The sequence below is a fragment of the Pimephales promelas genome, chromosome 10 (assembly GCF_988280905.1).
Source record: "Pimephales promelas chromosome 10, fPimPro1.hap1.1, whole genome shotgun sequence".
NCBI classification, from domain to species: Eukaryota; Metazoa; Chordata; class Actinopteri; order Cypriniformes; family Leuciscidae; genus Pimephales; species Pimephales promelas.
In genome coordinates this window covers 30,688,543-30,710,072 of record NC_142778.1, presented here as the reverse complement: position 1 = coordinate 30,710,072, position 21,530 = coordinate 30,688,543, and the positions used below count along the sequence as shown (strand labels likewise).

General features: G+C 36.4%; 1 protein-coding gene across 3 annotated transcripts in view; it reads right to left on the bottom strand.

Annotated features, from left to right (window-relative positions):
* The window catches only part of frmd5a (FERM domain containing 5a), a 141,827-nt gene that overhangs the window by 40,065 nt on the left and 80,232 nt on the right, over positions 1 to 21,530 (bottom strand). For 2 of the 3 annotated variants that reach the window (XM_089116457.1, XM_089116459.1), the window contains exons 7-10: positions 19,640 to 19,727; positions 18,340 to 18,467; positions 17,171 to 17,234; positions 16,929 to 17,020 (exon numbers count right to left, since the gene is read on the bottom strand). In XM_089116457.1, coding sequence (XP_088972583.1) covers positions 16,929 to 17,020; positions 17,171 to 17,234; positions 18,340 to 18,467; positions 19,640 to 19,727 — 372 coding nt within the window. The remainder of the gene's footprint in view (positions 1 to 16,928; positions 17,021 to 17,170; positions 17,235 to 18,339; positions 18,468 to 19,639; positions 19,728 to 21,530) is intronic. The other variant, XM_089116458.1, reaches the window with a different exon arrangement.

Here is a 21,530-nt window from a genome sequence, read left to right as displayed (position 1 = left end):
ACACTGTCGTTTTTTTTTTTCTAGTCGAAATTTTGATTTTCGATATCTCAGCTCTGGAAGGGTCTAGAACCTCCATTTTTGCACTCAGGTCTAAGTCTCATGACCCTCTATCAGAATCCAGAGTTTTGAGAAGATTGGGGATACTTAATTTTTCGCCCCAAAAAAAAAAACGTAAGGGGTAACACTGTCGTTTTTTTTTCTAGTCGAAATTTTGATTTTCGATATCCCAGCTCTGGAAGGGTCTAGAGCCTCCATTTTTGCACTCAGGTCTAAGTCTCATGGCCCTCTATCAGAATCCAGAGTTTTGAGAAGATTGGGGATACTTAATTTTTCACCCCAAAAAAAAAACATAAGGGGTAACACTGTCGTTTTTTTTTTTTGTAGTCGAAATTTAGATTTTCGATATCTCAGCTCTGGAAGGGTCTAGAGCCTCCATTTTTGCACTCAGGTCTAAGTCTCATGACCCTCTATCAGAATCCAGAGTTTTGAGAAGATTGGGGATACTTAATTTTTCGCCCAAAAAAAAAAAAAACCTAAGGGGTAACACTGTCGTTTTTTTTTTCTAGTCGAAATTTTGATTTTCGATATCTCAGCTCTGGAAGGGTCTAGAGCCTCCATTTTTGCACTCAGGTCTAAGTCTCATGACCCTCTATCAGAATCCAGAGTTTTGAGAAGATTGGGGATACTTAATTTTTCGCCCAAAAAAAAAAACGTAAGGGGTAACACTGTCGTTTTTTTTTTCTAGTCGAAATTTTGATTTTCGATATCTCAGCTCTGGAAGGGTCTAGAGCCTCCATTTTTGCACTCAGGTCTAAGTCTCATGGCCCTCTATCAGAATCCAGAGTTTTGAGAAGATTGGGGATACTTAATTTTTCGCCCAAAAAAAAAAAACGTAAGGGTTAACACTGTCGTTTTTTTTTCTAGTCAAAATTTTGATTTTCGATATCTCAGCTCTAGAAGGGTCTAGAGCCTCCATTGTTGCACTCAGGTCTAAGTCTCATGGCCCTCTATCAGAATCCAGAGTTTTGAGAAGATTGGGGATACTTAATTTTTCACCCAAAAAAAAAAAAACATAAGGGGTAACACTGTCGTTTTTTTTTCAGGTCGAAATTTTGATTTTCGATATCTCAGCTCTGGAAGGGTCTAGAGCCTCCATTTTTGCACTCAGGTCTAAGTCTCATGACCCTCTATCAGAATCCAGAGTTTTGAGAAGATTGGGGATACTTAATTTTTCGCCCAAAAAAAAAAAACGTAAGGGGTAACACTGTCGGTTTTTTTTTCTAGTCGAAATTTTGATTTTCGATATCTCAGCTCTGGAAGGGTCTAGAACCTCCATTTTTGCACTCAGGTCTAAGTCTCATGACCCTCTATCAGAATCCAGAGTTTTGAGAAGATTGGGGATACTTAATTTTTCGCCCAAAAAAAAAAAACGTAAGGGGTAACACTGTCGTTTTTTTTTCTAGTCGAAATTTTGATTTTCGATATCTCAGCTCTGGAAGGGTCTAGAGCCTCCATTTTTGCACTCAGGTCTAAGTCTCATGGCCCTCTATCAGAATCCAGAGTTTTGAGAAGATTGGGGATACTTAATTTTTCACCCCCAAAAAAAAACATAAGGGGTAACACTGTCGGTTTTTTTTTTTGTAGTCGAAATTTTGATTTTCGATATCTCAGCTCTGGAAGGGTCTAGAGCCTCCATTTTTGCACTCAGGTCTAAGTCTCATGACCCTCTATCAGAATCCAGAGTTTTGAGAAGATTGGGGATACTTAATTTTTCGCCCAAAAAAAAAAAAAAACGTAAGGGGTAACACTGTCGGTTTTTTTTTCTAGTCGAAATTTTGATTTTCGATATCTCAGCTCTGGAAGGGTCTAGAGCCTCCATTTTTGCACTCAGGTCTAAGTCTCATGACCCTCTATCAGAATCCAGAGTTTTGAGAAGATTGGGGATACTTAATTTTTCGCCCAAAAAAAAAAAACGTAAGGGGTAACACTGTCGTTTTTTTTTTCTAGTCGAAATTTTGATTTTCGATATCTCAGCTCTGGAAGGGTCTAGAGCCTCCATTTTTGCACTCAGGTCTAAGTCTCATGGCCCTCTATCAGAATCCAGAGTTTTGAGAAGATTGGGGATACTTAATTTTTCGCCCAAAAAAAAAAAACGTAAGGGGTAACACTGTCGTTTTTTTTTCTAGTCAAAATTTTGATTTTCGATATCTCAGCTCTAGAAGGGTCTAGAGCCTCCATTTTTGCACTCAGGTCTAAGTCTCATGGCCCTCTATCAGAATCCAGAGTTTTGAGAAGATTGGGGATACTTAATTTTTCACCCCAAAAAAAAAAAACATAAGGGGTAACACTGTCGTTTTTTTTTCAGGTCGAAATTTTGATTTTCGATATCTCAGCTCTGGAAGGGTCTAGAGCCTCCATTTTTGCACTCAGGTCTAAGTCTCATGACCCTCTATCAGAATCCAGAGTTTTGAGAAGATTGGGGATACTTAATTTTTCGCCCAAAAAAAAAAACGTAAGGGGTAACACTGTCGTTTTTTTTTCTAGTCAAAATTTTGATTTTCGATATCTCAGCTCTAGAAGGGTCTAGAGCCTCCATTTTTGCACTCAGGTCTAAGTCTCATGGCCCTCTATCAGAATCCAGAGTTTTGAGAAGATTGGGGATACTTAATTTTTCACCAAAAAAAAAAAAACGTAAGGGGTAACACTGTCGTTTTTTTTTCTAGTCAAAATTTTGATTTTCGATATCTCAGCTCTGGAAGGGTCTAGAGCCTCCATTTTTGCACTCAGGTCTAAGTCTCATGACCCTCTATCAGAATCCAGAGTTTTGAGAAGATTGGGGATACTTAATTTTTCGCCCAAAAAAAAAAAAACGTAAGGGGTAACACTGTCGTTTTTTTTTTCTAGTCGAAATTTTGATTTTCGATATCTCAGCTCTGGAAGGGTCTAGAGCCTCCATTTTTGCACTCAGGTCTAAGTCTCATGACCCTCTATCAGAATCCAGAGTTTTGAGAAGATTGGGGATACTTAATTTTTCGCCCAAAAAAAAAAACGTAAGGGGTAACACTGTCGTTTTTTTTTTCTAGTCGAAATTATGATTTTCGATATCTCAGCTCTGGAAGGGTCTAGAACCTCCATTTTTGCACTCAGGTCTAAGTCTCATGACCCTCTATCAGAATCCAGAGTTTTGAGAAGATTGGGGATACTTAATTTTTCACCCAAAAAAAAAAAACGTAAGGGGTAACACTGTCGTTTTTTTTTCTAGTCGAAATTTTGATTTTCGATATCTCAGCTCTGGAAGGGTCTAGAGCCTCCATTTTTGCACTCAGGTCTAAGTCTCATGGCCCTCTATCAGAATCCAGAGTTTTGAGAAGATTGGGGATACTTAATTTTTCACCCCAAAAAAAAAAACATAAGGGGTAACACTGTCGTTTTTTTTTTTTGTAGTCGAAATTTTGATTTTCGATATCTCAGCTCTGGAAGGGTCTAGAGCCTCCATTTTTGCACTCAGGTCTAAGTCTCATGACCCTCTATCAGAATCCAGAGTTTTGAGAAGATTGGGGATACTTAATTTTTCGCCCAAAAAAAAAAAACGTAAGGGGTAACACTGTCGTTTTTTTTTTCTAGTCGAAATTTTGATTTTCGATATCTCAGCTCTGGAAGGGTCTAGAGCCTCCATTTTTGCACTCAGGTCTAAGTCTCATGACCCTCTATCAGAATCCAGAGTTTTGAGAAGATTGGGGATACTTAATTTTTCGCCCAAAAAAAAAAAACGTAAGGGGTAACACTGTCGTTTTTTTTTTCTAGTCGAAATTTTGATTTTCGATATCTCAGCTCTGGAAGGGTCTAGAGCCTCCATTTTTGCACTCAGGTCTAAGTCTCATGGCCCTCTATCAGAATCCAGAGTTTTGAGAAGATTGGGGATACTTAATTTTTCGCCCAAAAAAAAAAAACGTAAGGGTTAACACTGTCGTTTTTTTTTCTAGTCAAAATTTTGATTTTCGATATCTCAGCTCTAGAAGGGTCTAGAGCCTCCATTTTTGCACTCAGGTCTAAGTCTCATGGCCCTCTATCAGAATCCAGAGTTTTGAGAAGATTGGGGATACTTAATTTTTCACCCAAAAAAAAAAAAACATAAGGGGTAACACTGTCGTTTTTTTTTCAGGTCGAAATTTTGATTTTCGATATCTCAGCTCTGGAAGGGTCTAGAGCCTCCATTTTTGCACTCAGGTCTAAGTCTCATGACCCTCTATCAGAATCCAGAGTTTTGAGAAGATTGGGGATACTTAATTTTTCACCCCAAAAAAAAAACATAAGGGGTAACACTGTCGTTTTTTTTTTTTGTAGTCGAAATTTTGATTTTCGATATCTCAGCTCTGGAAGGGTCTAGAGCCTCCATTTTTGCACTCAGGTCTAAGTCTCATGACCCTCTATCAGAATCCAGAGTTTTGAGAAGATTGGGGATACTTAATTTTTCGCCCAAAAAAAAAAAAAACGTAAGGGGTAACACTGTCGTTTTTTTTTTCTAGTCGAAATTTTGATTTTCGATATCTCAGCTCTGGAAGGGTCTAGAGCCTCCATTTTTGCACTCAGGTCTAAGTCTCATGACCCTCTATCAGAATCCAGAGTTTTGAGAAGATTGGGGATACTTAATTTTTCGCCCAAAAAAAAAAAACGTAAGGGGTAACACTGTCGTTTTTTTTTCTAGTCGAAATTTTGATTTTCGATATCTCAGCTCTGGAAGGGTCTAGAGCCTCCATTTTTGCACTCAGGTCTAAGTCTCATGGCCCTCTATCAGAATCCAGAGTTTTGAGAAGATTGGGGATACTTAATTTTTCGCCCAAAAAAAAAAAACGTAAGGGGTAACACTGTCGTTTTTTTTTCTAGTCAAAATTTTGATTTTCGATATCTCAGCTCTAGAAGGGTCTAGAGCCTCCATTTTTGCACTCAGGTCTAAGTCTCATGGCCCTCTATCAGAATCCAGAGTTTTGAGAAGATTGGGGATACTTAATTTTTCACCCCAAAAAAAAAAAACATAAGGGGTAACACTGTCGTTTTTTTTTCTAGTCAAAATTTTGATTTTCGATATCTCAGCTCTAGAAGGGTCTAGAGCCTCCATTTTTGCACTCAGGTCTAAGTCTCATGGCCCTCTATCAGAATCCAGAGTTTTGAGAAGATTGGGGATACTTAATTTTTCACCAAAAAAAAAAAAACGTAAGGGGTAACACTGTCGTTTTTTTTTCTAGTCAAAATTTTGATTTTCGATATCTCAGCTCTGGAAGGGTCTAGAGCCTCCATTTTTGCACTCAGGTCTAAGTCTCATGACCCTCTATCAGAATCCAGAGTTTTGAGAAGATTGGGGATACTTAATTTTTCGCCCAAAAAAAAAAAAACGTAAGGGGTAACACTGTCGTTTTTTTTTTCTAGTCGAATTTTTGATTTTCGATATCTCAGCTCTGGAAGGGTCTAGAGCCTCCATTTTTGCACTCAGGTCTAAGTCTCATGACCCTCTATCAGAATCCAGAGTTTTGAGAAGATTGGGGATACTTAATTTTTCGCCCAAAAAAAAAAACGTAAGGGGTAACACTGTCGTTTTTTTTTTCTAGTCGAAATTATGATTTTCGATATCTCAGCTCTGGAAGGGTCTAGAACCTCCATTTTTGCACTCAGGTCTAAGTCTCATGACCCTCTATCAGAATCCAGAGTTTTGAGAAGATTGGGGATACTTAATTTTTCACCCAAAAAAAAAAAACGTAAGGGGTAACACTGTCGTTTTTTTTTCTAGTCGAAATTTTGATTTTCGATATCTCAGCTCTGGAAGGGTCTAGAGCCTCCATTTTTGCACTCAGGTCTAAGTCTCATGGCCCTCTATCAGAATCCAGAGTTTTGAGAAGATTGGGGATACTTAATTTTTCACCCAAAAAAAAAAAACATAAGGGGTAACACTGTCGTTTTTTTTTCAGGTCGAAATTTTGATTTTCGATATCTCAGCTCTGGAAGGGTCTAGAGCCTCCATTTTTGCACTCAGGTCTAAGTCTCATGACCCTCTATCAGAATCCAGAGTTTTGAGAAGATTGGGGATACTTAATTTTTCGCCCAAAAAAAAAAAACGTAAGGGGTAACACTGTCGTTTTTTTTTTCTAGTCGAAATTTTGATTTTCGATATCTCAGCTCTGGAAGGGTCTAGAACCTCCATTTTTGCACTCAGGTCTAAGTCTCATGACCCTCTATCAGAATCCAGAGTTTTGAGAAGATTGGGGATACTTAATTTTTCGCCCAAAAAAAAAAACGTAAGGGGTAACACTGTCGTTTTTTTTTCTAGTCGAAATTTTGATTTTCGATATCTCAGCTCTGGAAGGGTCTAGAGCCTCCATTTTTGCACTCAGGTCTAAGTCTCATGGCCCTCTATCAGAATCCAGAGTTTTGAGAAGATTGGGGATACTTAATTTTTCACCCCAAAAAAAAAACATAAGGGGTAACACTGTCGTTTTTTTTTTTTGTAGTCGAAATTTTGATTTTCGATATCTCAGCTCTGGAAGGGTCTAGAGCCTCCATTTTTGCACTCAGGTCTAAGTCTCATGACCCTCTATCAGAATCCAGAGTTTTGAGAAGATTGGGGATACTTAATTTTTCGCCCAAAAAAAAAAAAACGTAAGGGGTAACACTGTCGTTTTTTTTTTCTAGTCGAAATTTTGATTTTCGATATCTCAGCTCTGGAAGGGTCTAGAGCCTCCATTTTTGCACTCAGGTCTAAGTCTCATGACCCTCTATCAGAATCCAGAGTTTTGAGAAGATTGGGGATACTTAATTTTTCGCCCAAAAAAAAAAAACGTAAGGGGTAACACTGTCGTTTTTTTTTTCTAGTCGAAATTTTGATTTTCGATATCTCAGCTCTGGAAGGGTCTAGAGCCTCCATTTTTGCACTCAGGTCTAAGTCTCATGGCCCTCTATCAGAATCCAGAGTTTTGAGAAGATTGGGGATACTTAATTTTTCGCCCAAAAAAAAAAAACGTAAGGGGTAACACTGTCGTTTTTTTTTCTAGTCAAAATTTTGATTTTCGATATCTCAGCTCTAGAAGGGTCTAGAGCCTCCATTTTTGCACTCAGGTCTAAGTCTCATGGCCCTCTATCAGAATCCAGAGTTTTGAGAAGATTGGGGATACTTAATTTTTCACCCCCCCCAAAAAAAACATAAGGGGTAACACTGTCGTTTTTTTTTTCAGGTCGAAATTTTGATTTTCGATATCTCAGCTCTGGAAGGGTCTAGAGCCTCCATTTTTGCACTCAGGTCTAAGTCTCATGACCCTCTATCAGAATCCAGAGTTTTGAGAAGATTGGGGATACTTAATTTTTCGCCCAAAAAAAAAAAACGTAAGGGGTAACACTGTCGTTTTTTTTTTCTAGTCAAAATTTTGATTTTCGATATCTCAGCTCTAGAAGGGTCTAGAGCCTCCATTTTTGCACTCAGGTCTAAGTCTCATGGCCCTCTATCAGAATCCAGAGTTTTGAGAAGATTGGGGATACTTAATTTTTCACCAAAAAAAAAAAAACGTAAGGGGTAACACTGTCGTTTTTTTTCTAGTCAAAATTTTGATTTTCGATATCTCAGCTCTGGAAGGGTCTAGAGCCTCCATTTTTGCACTCAGGTCTAAGTCTCATGACCCTCTATCAGAATCCAGAGTTTTGAGAAGATTGGGGATACTTAATTTTTCGCCCAAAAAAAAAAAACGTAAGGGGTAACACTGTCGTTTTTTTTTCTAGTCGAAATTTTGATTTTCGATATCTCAGCTCTGGAAGGGTCTAGAGCCTCCATTTTTGCACTCAGGTCTAAGTCTCATGGCCCTCTATCAGAATCCAGAGTTTTGAGAAGATTGGGGATACTTAATTTTTCGCCCAAAAAAAAAAACGTAAGGGGTAACACTGTCGTTTTTTTTTCTAGTCAAAATTTTGATTTTCGATATCTCAGCTCTAGAAGGGTCTAGAGCCTCCATTTTTGCACTCAGGTCTAAGTCTCATGGCCCTCTATCAGAATCCAGAGTTTTGAGAAGATTGGGGATACTTAATTTTTCACCCAAAAAAAAAAAACATAAGGGGTAACACTGTCGTTTTTTTTTTCAGGTCGAAATTTTGATTTTCGATATCTCAGCTCTGGAAGGGTCTAGAGCCTCCATTTTTGCACTCAGGTCTAAGTCTCATGACCCTCTATCAGAATCCAGAGTTTTGAGAAGATTGGGGATACTTAATTTTTCGCCCAAAAAAAAAAAACGTAAGGGGTAACACTGTCGTTTTTTTTTTCTAGTCGAAATTTTGATTTTCGATATCTCAGCTCTGGAAGGGTCTAGAACCTCCATTTTTGCACTCAGGTCTAAGTCTCATGACCCTCTATCAGAATCCAGAGTTTTGAGAAGATTGGGGATACTTAATTTTTCACCCAAAAAAAAAAAACGTAAGGGGTAACACTGTCGTTTTTTTTTCTAGTCGAAATTTTGATTTTCGATATCTCAGCTCTGGAAGGGTCTAGAACCTCCATTTTTGCACTCAGGTCTAAGTCTCATGACCCTCTATCAGAATCCAGAGTTTTGAGAAGATTGGGGATACTTAATTTTTCACCCAAAAAAAAAAACGTAAGGGGTAACACTGTCGTTTTTTTTTCTAGTCGAAATTTTGATTTTCGATATCTCAGCTCTGGAAGGGTCTAGAGCCTCCATTTTTGCACTCAGGTCTAAGTCTCATGGCCCTCTATCAGAATCCAGAGTTTTGAGAAGATTGGGGATACTTAATTTTTCACCCCAAAAAAAAAACATAAGGGGTAACACTGTCGTTTTTTTTTTTTGTAGTCGAAATTTTGATTTTCGATATCTCAGCTCTGGAAGGGTCTAGAGCCTCCATTTTTGCACTCAGGTCTAAGTCTCATGACCCTCTATCAGAATCCAGAGTTTTGAGAAGATTGGGGATACTTAATTTTTCGCCCAAAAAAAAAACGTAAGGGGTAACACTGTCGTTTTTTTTTTCTAGTCGAAATTATGATTTTCGATATCTCAGCTCTGGAAGGGTCTAGAACCTCCATTTTTGCACTCAGGTCTAAGTCTCATGACCCTCTATCAGAATCCAGAGTTTTGAGAAGATTGGGGATACTTAATTTTTCACCCAAAAAAAAAAAAACGTAAGGGGTAACACTGTCGTTTTTTTTTCTAGTCGAAATTTTGATTTTCGATATCTCAGCTCTGGAAGGGTCTAGAGCCTCCATTTTTGCACTCAGGTCTAAGTCTCATGGCCCTCTATCAGAATCCAGAGTTTTGAGAAGATTGGGGATACTTAATTTTTCACCCCAAAAAAAAAAACATAAGGGGTAACACTGTCGTTTTTTTTTTTTGTAGTCGAAATTTTGATTTTCGATATCTCAGCTCTGGAAGGGTCTAGAGCCTCCATTTTTGCACTCAGGTCTAAGTCTCATGACCCTCTATCAGAATCCAGAGTTTTGAGAAGATTGGGGATACTTAATTTTTCGCCCAAAAAAAAAAAACGTAAGGGGTAACACTGTCGTTTTTTTTTCTAGTCGAAATTTTGATTTTCGATATCTCAGCTCTGGAAGGGTCTAGAGCCTCCATTTTTGCACTCAGGTCTAAGTCTCATGACCCTCTATCAGAATCCAGAGTTTTGAGAAGATTGGGGATACTTAATTTTTCGCCCAAAAAAAAAAAAACGTAAGGGGTAACACTGTCGTTTTTTTTTTCTAGTCGAAATTTTGATTTTCGATATCTCAGCTCTGGAAGGGTCTAGAGCCTCCATTTTTGCACTCAGGTCTAAGTCTCATGGCCCTCTATCAGAATCCAGAGTTTTGAGAAGATTGGGGATACTTAATTTTTCGCCCAAAAAAAAAAAACGTAAGGGTTAACACTGTCGTTTTTTTTTCTAGTCAAAATTTTGATTTTCGATATCTCAGCTCTAGAAGGGTCTAGAGCCTCCATTTTTGCACTCAGGTCTAAGTCTCATGGCCCTCTATCAGAATCCAGAGTTTTGAGAAGATTGGGGATACTTAATTTTTCACCCAAAAAAAAAAAAACATAAGGGGTAACACTGTCGTTTTTTTTTCAGGTCGAAATTTTGATTTTCGATATCTCAGCTCTGGAAGGGTCTAGAGCCTCCATTTTTGCACTCAGGTCTAAGTCTCATGACCCTCTATCAGAATCCAGAGTTTTGAGAAGATTGGGGATACTTAATTTTTCGCCCAAAAAAAAAAAACGTAAGGGGTAACACTGTCGTTTTTTTTTTCTAGTCGAAATTTTGATTTTCGATATCTCAGCTCTGGAAGGGTCTAGAACCTCCATTTTTGCACTCAGGTCTAAGTCTCATGACCCTCTATCAGAATCCAGAGTTTTGAGAAGATTGGGGATACTTAATTTTTCGCCCAAAAAAAAAAAACGTAAGGGGTAACACTGTCGTTTTTTTTTCTAGTCGAAATTTTGATTTTCGATATCTCAGCTCTGGAAGGGTCTAGAGCCTCCATTTTTGCACTCAGGTCTAAGTCTCATGGCCCTCTATCAGAATCCAGAGTTTTGAGAAGATTGGGGATACTTAATTTTTCACCCCAAAAAAAAAACATAAGGGGTAACACTGTCGTTTTTTTTTTTTGTAGTCGAAATTTTGATTTTCGATATCTCAGCTCTGGAAGGGTCTAGAGCCTCCATTTTTGCACTCAGGTCTAAGTCTCATGACCCTCTATCAGAATCCAGAGTTTTGAGAAGATTGGGGATACTTAATTTTTCGCCCAAAAAAAAAAAAACCGTAAGGGGTAACACTGTCGTTTTTTTTTCTAGTCGAAATTTTGATTTTCGATATCTCAGCTCTGGAAGGGTCTAGAGCCTCCATTTTTGCACTCAGGTCTAAGTCTCATGACCCTCTATCAGAATCCAGAGTTTTGAGAAGATTGGGGATACTTAATTTTTCGCCCAAAAAAAAAAAACGTAAGGGGTAACACTGTCGTTTTTTTTTTCTAGTCGAAATTTTGATTTTCGATATCTCAGCTCTGGAAGGGTCTAGAGCCTCCATTTTTGCACTCAGGTCTAAGTCTCATGGCCCTCTATCAGAATCCAGAGTTTTGAGAAGATTGGGGATACTTAATTTTTCGCCCAAAAAAAAAAAACGTAAGGGGTAACACTGTCGTTTTTTTTTCTAGTCAAAATTTTGATTTTCGATATCTCAGCTCTAGAAGGGTCTAGAGCCTCCATTTTTGCACTCAGGTCTAAGTCTCATGGCCCTCTATCAGAATCCAGAGTTTTGAGAAGATTGGGGATACTTAATTTTTCACCCCAAAAAAAAAAAAACATAAGGGGTAACACTGTCGTTTTTTTTTTCAGGTCGAAATTTTGATTTTCGATATCTCAGCTCTGGAAGGGTCTAGAGCCTCCATTTTTGCACTCAGGTCTAAGTCTCATGACCCTCTATCAGAATCCAGAGTTTTGAGAAGATTGGGGATACTTAATTTTTCGCCCAAAAAAAAAAACGTAAGGGGTAACACTGTCGTTTTTTTTTCTAGTCAAAATTTTGATTTTCGATATCTCAGCTCTAGAAGGGTCTAGAGCCTCCATTTTTGCACTCAGGTCTAAGTCTCATGGCCCTCTATCAGAATCCAGAGTTTTGAGAAGATTGGGGATACTTAATTTTTCACCAAAAAAAAAAAAACGTAAGGGGTAACACTGTCGTTTTTTTTTCTAGTCAAAATTTTGATTTTCGATATCTCAGCTCTGGAAGGGTCTAGAGCCTCCATTTTTGCACTCAGGTCTAAGTCTCATGACCCTCTATCAGAATCCAGAGTTTTGAGAAGATTGGGGATACTTAATTTTTCGCCCAAAAAAAAAAAACGTAAGGGGTAACACTGTCGTTTTTTTTTCTAGTCGACATTTTGATTTTCGATATCTCAGCTCTGGAAGGGTCTAGAGCCTCCATTTTTGCACTCAGGTCTAAGTCTCATGGCCCTCTATCAGAATCCAGAGTTTTGAGAAGATTGGGGATACTTAATTTTTCGCCCAAAAAAAAAAAACGTAAGGGGTAACACTGTCGTTTTTTTTTTCTAGTCAAAATTTTGATTTTCGATATCTCAGCTCTAGAAGGGTCTAGAGCCTCCATTTTTGCACTCAGGTCTAAGTCTCATGGCCCTCTATCAGAATCCAGAGTTTTGAGAAGATTGGGGATACTTAATTTTTCGCCCAAAAAAAAAAAACGTAAGGGGTAACACTGTCGTTTTTTTTTTCTAGTCGAAATTTTGATTTTCGATATCTCAGCTCTGGAAGGGTCTAGAACCTCCATTTTTGCACTCAGGTCTAAGTCTCATGACCCTCTATCAGAATCCAGAGTTTTGAGAAGATTGGGGATACTTAATTTTTCACCCAAAAAAAAAAACGTAAGGGGTAACACTGTCGTTTTTTTTTTCTAGTCGAAATTTTGATTTTCGATATCTCAGCTCTGGAAGGGTCTAGAACCTCCATTTTTGCACTCAGGTCTAAGTCTCATGACCCTCTATCAGAATCCAGAGTTTTGAGAAGATTGGGGATACTTAATTTTTCACCCAAAAAAAAAAACGTAAGGGGTAACACTGTCGTTTTTTTTTCTAGTCGAAATTTTGATTTTCGATATCTCAGCTCTGGAAGGGTCTAGAGCCTCCATTTTTGCACTCAGGTCTAAGTCTCATGGCCCTCTATCAGAATCCAGAGTTTTGAGAAGATTGGGGATACTTAATTTTTCACCCCAAAAAAAAAACATAAGGGGTAACACTGTCGTTTTTTTTTTTTTGTAGTCGAAATTTTGATTTTCGATATCTCAGCTCTGGAAGGGTCTAGAGCCTCCATTTTTGCACTCAGGTCTAAGTCTCATGACCCTCTATCAGAATCCAGAGTTTTGAGAAGATTGGGGATACTTAATTTTTCGCCCAAAAAAAAAAAGTAAGGGGTAACACTGTCGTTTTTTTTTCTAGTCGAAATTTTGATTTTCGATATCTCAGCTCTGGAAGGGTCTAGAGCCTCCATTTTTGCACTCAGGTCTAAGTCTCATGGCCCTCTATCAGAATCCAGAGTTTTGAGAAGATTGGGGATACTTAATTTTTCGCCCAAAAAAAAAAAAACATAAGGGGTAACACTGTCGTTTTTTTTTCTAGTCGAAATTTTGATTTTCGATATCTCAGCTCTGGAAGGGTCTAGAGCCTCCATTTTTGCACTCAGGTCTAAGTCTCACGGCCCTCTATCAGAATCCAGAGTTTTGAGAAGATTGGGGATACTTAATTTTTCGCCCAAAAAAAAAAAAACATAAGGGGTAACACTGTCGTTTTTTTTTCTAGTCGAAATTTTGATTTTCGATATCTCAGCTCTGGAAGGGTCTAGAGCCTCCATTTTTGCACTCAGGTCTAAGTCTCATGACCCTCTATCAGAATCCAGAGTTTTGAGAAGATTGGGGATACTTAATTTTTCGCCCAAAAAAAAAAAACGTAAGGGGTAACACTGTCGTTTTTTTTTTCGGGTCGAAATTTTGAGTTTCGATCTCTCAGCTCTGGAAGGGTCTAGAGCCTCTATTTTTGCACTCAGGTCTAAGTCTCATGGCCCTCTATCAGAATCCAGAGTTTTGAGAAGATTGGGGATACTTAATTTTTCGCCCAAAAAAAAAAAAAAAAACATAAGGGGTAACACTGTCGTTTTTTTTTCTAGTCGAAATTTTGATTTTCGATATCTCAGCTCTGGAAGGGTCTAGAGCCTCCATTTTTGCACTCAGGTCTAAGTCTCACGGCCCTCTATCAGAATGGAGGCTCTAGACCCTTCCAGAGCTGAGATATTGAGATACCACATAGCATTTATGCCATTATAAAAATAGTGGGTTCGTGGACGGTGGAATTAAAATTAAAATGTCCAAAAAATACACTACCCAAATCCCCATTCAATAGATTGCAGGCAGGATTCTGTCCAATTGCAGCTTAGTGCATGAAGGCCAAGGTTAGCACTTTTCAAAATAGTGGGTTATTGGACAAATAGTGGGTTCGTGGGACAGGGGCGTGTCTGGGGACTCGTCCGATGCACACAGGAAATGACTCTAACATGAATACATTGATTGATTCCTAGGTTTGTTTTGTTATGAAAAAACAAATGTGCAATATATAAAGGAGAAAAACTTACGATTAAAGTTGTAATGTTATAATGTTCAAGTTTTTGTTGCAAAAAAAGAGAGATGCACACAGAAAATGACTCTAATATGACCAGATTGATTGATTCGAAGATATTTAGTTTGTTACAAACATGTGCAATCTGTAAAACAAAAACTTCAAAAAAATAGTTGAAATGGTACACTGCTGGAATTTTTTTGACCTTGAGAAAAAGCTTATAGTATAGACCAACAAATTTTATGTTTATTAATTTATTTCATGTTGGTACATTTTTGGGAAGTACACCTGTTTTGACCTGATGTCCATTGGAATGGACTAAAAAAATCACAATGAAAAGCAATTATATATAAAAAAAATTAATTTGTTTTCATTTATAAAAGCCTCATGAGCTGGGAAAATGTACTTTTATATTTTTCCAAAACTTAAAACATAATTCAGGTCTGAGGGGGTTAAAATGAGAAAAACGTACCAAAAAAAAAAAAAAAAAAAAACTCGTACATTATGGTGATTGGTGTTTGTTTTAGGTTTGTTTTAAATGACTTGTTAACATCAGGTGTCTTCAATGTTGGCAATTTAAAATAAATAGTTCTTAATTAATCTTTGACGTCTGTCTGTTATTCAGATATTTTTGTTACATTTTTTGGTGTAAACTTTACTCATTTTAAATGGTTAACTTTTAAGGAATAATTTGATTACTCAATTCTAATTTGTTCAATTTAATTAACAATATTATTTGTAATCTGTTGCCACAATTTTATTGATTAAATAAAGCATATTCATTTTTACAGTGTAAAGAGATTTTCTCTTTTACAAAAAAATATGACACTGTTTTAATCAGATATATATAAAGGTTAATTTTACCTATATTTTATAAATCTATATTTACGGATGAAGTACAAACAAGTGCTTGAGCACCCTAATAAAAGTATAAGCACTTCTTTTTTAGTTTTACTTGAGTATAAGGTTTTTTAATGTTTCCAAGTGTTAAATGTTAAAAGTATAGGACCGATTTAACATATTAATTGAAAAGAAACAGCCTGATCACAACTCAGACATCACTTTGGAATGTTGTGAAGATATAATTAAAATACTTTAAAACAAGTAAAACTATTTGAAAATGTTCTTAAAGGGAAAGTACATCCAAAAAATCTAAAGTCATTATTTACTCGCCCTCATGTTGCTCCAAACCTGTATGAATTTATTTCATCTGCTGAACACAAAAGAAGATATTTTGAAGAATGTCAGTATAACCAGAAAGTTGATGGTAGCCATTATTATTGACTTCAAATGGATGTCAATGGGGGTTCCATCAACTGTTTGGTTACCTTTATTCTTCAAAACAGAAAAAAAATCATACAGGTTTGGAACAACTTGAGGGTGAGTAAATGATGACAGAATTTCATGTTTGGGTGAAATATCCATTTAAGTACAGTTACTAAGTAAAAACAGTTTGTTTCTGTTCACCACTCGTTATATGATGACATAAACTGTAATCTGAAGCAGTAGAAATCTGAAGCAATCTAACTGTCATACTGTGCTAGATTATTATGTGCTATATTAGTTATTTATGAATGAAATGATTAAACTTGCCACATCACATTAACATATAATTGAGGACACAAGTAAGTGTGTATTAACTATGACTCATCCAATAAAAATCTGAATTTTCTTTCCAGTATTAATTTTACAGTCTTTGTTTTTATCTCAAAACTTGAATAAAAACAGCTTTATATTTATAATTTGTTATGAACAATCTTACTTCTTAGATTGCATTCATCAACTTCCAAATTTAAAAAAAATGGGATTCATGTTCAATTTCATTTACTGAATTCAGAGATGTATTTAAGAAAGAAACGGTATTTTTTAATTTTTTAATAGTAAATACTATTATTTAGTAAAAAAAAAAAAAAGATTTTGTCATCCCACCTACCCCAATGAGGTGCACATTCAGTTTCTTCTATGTAACCCTCAATGACTGAAAGCGAAAGTATTCTGACTCAGTCAGTCTCTGGTGAACATTCGATTCAGGCTTTTCATCACCAGGTGTGGAATCTCCTTCCCCAAAGACAGCCTTTATGTGAATCATAAAACCCACTCTTCAATTATCATCTGCCTTCACTTGCCACAAATTCCACTTCTCTAGGGGACCTGAACTACAGCTACACATTTCTCTTTCCCCCAGCGGAATGAATTCAGTCAGACTTGGAATACAATGCAGATTCAGTTTTGATAAGGCGCAATGCCAATATGCAGTGATTACACCATTCCCCTCACCTAAATTGAGCTTTCCCACACTTCATGATGAGACTCTTGTTCCAAAGATGTCACCTCAGTTAGCCAAAATCATTCATCATAAAACCAGCGGTGGCTCAGCAGTTCTGTGAGTCTGGGCTCATCCGTAACACTGCGGTCTTTGAGCTGCAGGACGCTTTAAACACTTCCCATGGCCTGGGCAAGGACACGTACAGCCAACCGTGACTGAAATGTGCACGGACATCGCTCTGGAGGATCTAGCAGAACGCATCTCTCATCGCTCAGGCAGTAAAGGTCATTCTCAGCACGCGTTGACCCGTGACGTAAAAAACACTGATGGAATCTAAAAGCAGCCGTCAAGACCACACTTGTCTTGCATTATTAGTTTTTAGTCAGCTTATTTACCAGGCTTAAATAAGCTCTAGAAAGAGGAAACGATACTTGTTTATTGTGCATTTGCCCTTTTAGAAGCATCTCAGCTGTCTGAGCGAACTGATGTATGTGTCTCAATGAAAGGAGGAGTGCAAAAACTCACTTGTAGAAAGCTTGGTTTTCAACACCGCATTTCCAAAGGTGCTTGCAGGCCTCTGGAGTCGGTGCGAAGTACGTCAAGATGATCTTTTTGTCCTGTGCAATGATAAATCATTAAAGGTGCACTGATCCAGCACTGGCGTTGAAAGGAATTAATAAAGTTTCACAGATTGTGTCATTATCATTACCATATCATATTCTAATTATCTTCGACTTCACCAATGTTGCCATAATTAATGTTCTCACCTCCTTCTGATTTGCATATATATGGAATGTCTTGCCCTCAAACTTCAGTTTGGTCACCTCGTGCCTGTACAGGTGGAAGAATACAAGAATACAGCAAGAATACAAGAATACATATTACAATATATGCAATATATACATTTTATTACATTTTAATATTTTATGTAGTTGTATTTGTATATTGTGTAACTATTAAATGTCATAAAAATGTCATGTTTGTATCTATCTATCTATCTATCTATCTATCTATCTATCTATCTATCTATCTATCTATCTATCTATCTATCTATCTATCTATCTATCTATCCATCCATCCGTCATCTGTCTGTCTTTTATCTGTCTATCTACACATACATAAACTACATACAAAATGACATTATAGTAAAACATACATAAATATCAATGTATTCATGTATATAATTCATTATCGCAAATGTATATAATTAATTACATTTATATTGTATATACTGTATATACACATACATACACATATGATATAATATAAATATATAAATTACATATGTTACCTGTAAAAAAAACATAATTATCCCGTATTATTCATGAAGTCTCAATACAAAAGCATGAAATTACACAGATGAAATTAAGTTGACAACGTTTCCAAATTGTATTATATGAGCTCATTTTAATTATTAAAATGAACAAGAAACTATAAACTGCAATATTCTTTTCCTGTTGAATTTCTCACAACCAAACACACAGACAAATCAATTCTGTACTTTTTCTTTGCTCTTGCTTTAATTGTGTACATTCTCTACAGATCGAACCACATAAAACAAAGCCCAGAGTCACCGAGACTCAGGCCAGGCTGCACAGTGCTTCAGTATTTCATGAGTTCTCTTTGTGTGGCCAGACCTCACAGACTTGTTGTGGCGAGATGGCTTTAAACATGCCCTCTATGGAGATCTGCTGAAGGATAATTGGACACCTGTCTGCTCTAACGGTTAAGAAAGAGGCAGATGCTTGGGCCCTTTTGGCTGGGAACGTATAATACAATATAATAAAACCAGCTGTGACTTGTATACCCACAGCCTGTCGCTAGGCGAGAATGACTCATTATTTTCAGCATGCGTGTATGCATGTCTGTGTTTACTCGACCCCGAAGACGTCAATAGAAGTTCAGTAGGGAAAAGAGGCAAGTATTAGTGACTCACCATTTGAGGAAATGGACTCTCTTGTTCCCTTGAAGCACGACAAAACCGAACGGAGTGAAGGCTAGGAAAGCTGGGTTCCCAGACACATCCTGTGATGAACAGCGACAGAGGAGAACCACGTCATCTTCCTTTCTTAACAAGCAGACATTGAGTAGGAAGACTCAATACAGGACCGTACAGCAAGTGATCAAAACAACAGAGCCTTATTTGTATTGTCAGGCTAACTTTATGTAATGTTTGGCTGTAAAATGGAAAGTTTTACTGTTGAGATTAAACTGACAGTAGATGTTTCTCAACATGAGTCAATAAATTCAGTTTAAAAAAAAAACTCACTGAAAGAAAGAACCAAGCGTTATAGAGGACATGTTTTAGTACACTATTTTAACGGCCTCGTTGATATATTTTTACATTCAATTTATATACAGCTTTACAATTTATGTAAACATTCTGATTTATTATACTGGTTTTATACACAAATAATAAAACCACTGAGTATAATACATTGACTATATTAAGTCTTTGGCTATAAGTATTCTTGTATATATTTTATGCTAAATATATATATATATATTAATATATATTACCGTTTTGGGATTTGAACGATTTTTTTATGGTTTTGAAAGAAGTCTCTTATGCTCACCACGGCCGCATTTATTTGATTAAGAAAAAAAGAGTAACAAAAGTAATATTGTGAAACATTACTACAATTTAAATAACCATTTTTATTTATAAATATTTTAAAAAGCAATTCATTCCTGTGATGCAAAGCTGAATTTTCAGCATCATTACTCCAGTCTTCAGGGTCACATGATCTTTCAGAAATCATTCCACTATGCCGATTTGTTGCTCAAAAAACATTTCTTGTTATATTTATCAGTGTTTTTTTTTTTTTTAAAGGTGTGCAGCCTTATATTTTTGGGGAAACTGTGATAAAGAACAGCCTTCATTTAAAATTGAAAATTTTTGTGACATATACATTTCTATAAACTTTTGATCATTTTAGTGCGTCTTTGCTAATTATATATATATATGTGTGTGTGTGTATATATATATATATATATATATATACATATATACACACACACACACACACACACACACACACACACACGCATATGTACTGTATATAAACAAATCACACTGACTGACTTAAGGTTTATAGAGACTTGTGGAATCTGAAATGGAATCTTTCTGTGTTTCATGAACATTCAATCATTATGAAAGGGTCCTTGGTTTGAAAATGTTTAAGAAACTGCAGTACACAAATAGCTCGTGGATGCGTCAGATAGAGCCTTCTAACCTTGCACGGATGAGGATCCACGCCGTATGTTTCAAGCATTTGTGCTTTCTGCAGGAACTTTAGCTCCGCAGTCTCTGGAGTTTGACCTCTGCAAAACAACACATTAAAACACCAGATCTGTGTCATTCAGTGGTGCAACAGCACATCAGAGTCACAGATTACAACCAAGGAAGTGTATTCAAGTGTGCTATTAGTATTAGTCTTTTAAACTACAAATAAGACAGCATCCTTTCAGTCAACTTTTTATCTACTTCTCAGAAATATACTTGACCTATACTTACAGAAAAGTATATTTGGCCAAAATGTTAAATTAGAGTTATTAACTTAAAGTTAATGTATATTTCAAGTATAAAAAATAATATATAGGAACATAGTATAATTGAGGTGTAAAAAAATATATAAATAGTAAACTACATGTATAATGTTAAGTTCGCTTACAAGTATACTTGCAGTATAAAAACTACTAAACTTCTATTGTACACTGAAAGTAGACTTAAAAGTGTACTTTCATCAACTAAAAAAATACTACAAGTATTTGACTAGTAAACTATCCGCATCTAAGTTCACTTGTAGTATGGTTGCAGTACAAATGAAATATATAGTTCTAAACTAGTTGTGTACTTGAAGTTTAAAAGTATACTTTTGTACAGAATTGAAATAGTACACTTAAAAGTATACTACTAATACACTTAAAGTATACTTAAACTAATTAACTTAAAGAATACTTTAGTACTTTAAAGCATACTGGTGCCACAGGTATTGCATCGAATCCACATTATTATTGGTTTTGTACAAAGTGGAAAATCATTACAATGCAAAAAACAAAAAACACCCGTCCAAAAACATAATGTTGATGTGAATATAAACAAACGCATCTATTGTGACACTTTACACTTGAACGACATCGATTAGCAGCCACTAAATAAGCAAAACCAAACCGACCAGACAGTTCAAGTATCATCTCTCCAGGAAACCTCTTACCGATTCATGTTTTATTCAGCACCAGCCATTCAACATTCAAGACCTTAATGCAACAAGACCGCCTGCCTTGTATTTCAATCCAAATCAGAGAAGAAAAGCGACCCTTAACGTCGTGAGAAAGCGATTGTTTACACACATCCGGACTGACTTTCGTTCTGGATCATTCTGAAGATCTAAACAGACATATTCACTCTACATTCCCAACATAATATACGCACATAATAAGACTGATGAAGTGTGTCTCGTCATGGAACAGTCACACCACCAGAGGGCAGCAGTAATCATGCTCCTCTTTGATGGATCATCTAGTATGGTGGGACCATAACTTCCAAAATATAGCAGTCAAAATGCCTTGCCGCTCATATATGAATAGTCAACAGCTTCTAAACACACATTACAATGCATATTTATATGGAATTAAGTCAAATCTACTTCACTAAGTTGATTTTAATTAACAAAGAAAATAAGTAACTTAACTTGGCCGATTTAAGTTGGAGATTTTCAACTTAGTTGAAGTTTACTTTTTAAGTACATTTTACACAAACAATATCACACTGAATTAAACCATGCTTTTAAAGTATATGCTTTACTTAGAACATCCATGTAAATAATACAGTAGATAGTGTCTCTAGACAACATATCTACATGATAGAAATGTGATACCCACCCGACCAATACTTGGTACACAATACACGGTAATAGTAGCATTCGTTGGATCATTTTTGAGCATTTTGAGTAGAAAATGAACTCCAGACAGCAAGTTACTAAACCTAACAACAAATACAATGATAAAACGGTGTAAATACAGCTGGAAAAAACTGTGAAAAATGCGAATGTGCATGATGGGAGTGCATGATGGGAACACCAGTATCATAAAGTTGAGTAGGTTTTTTATAACATTGATCAAATG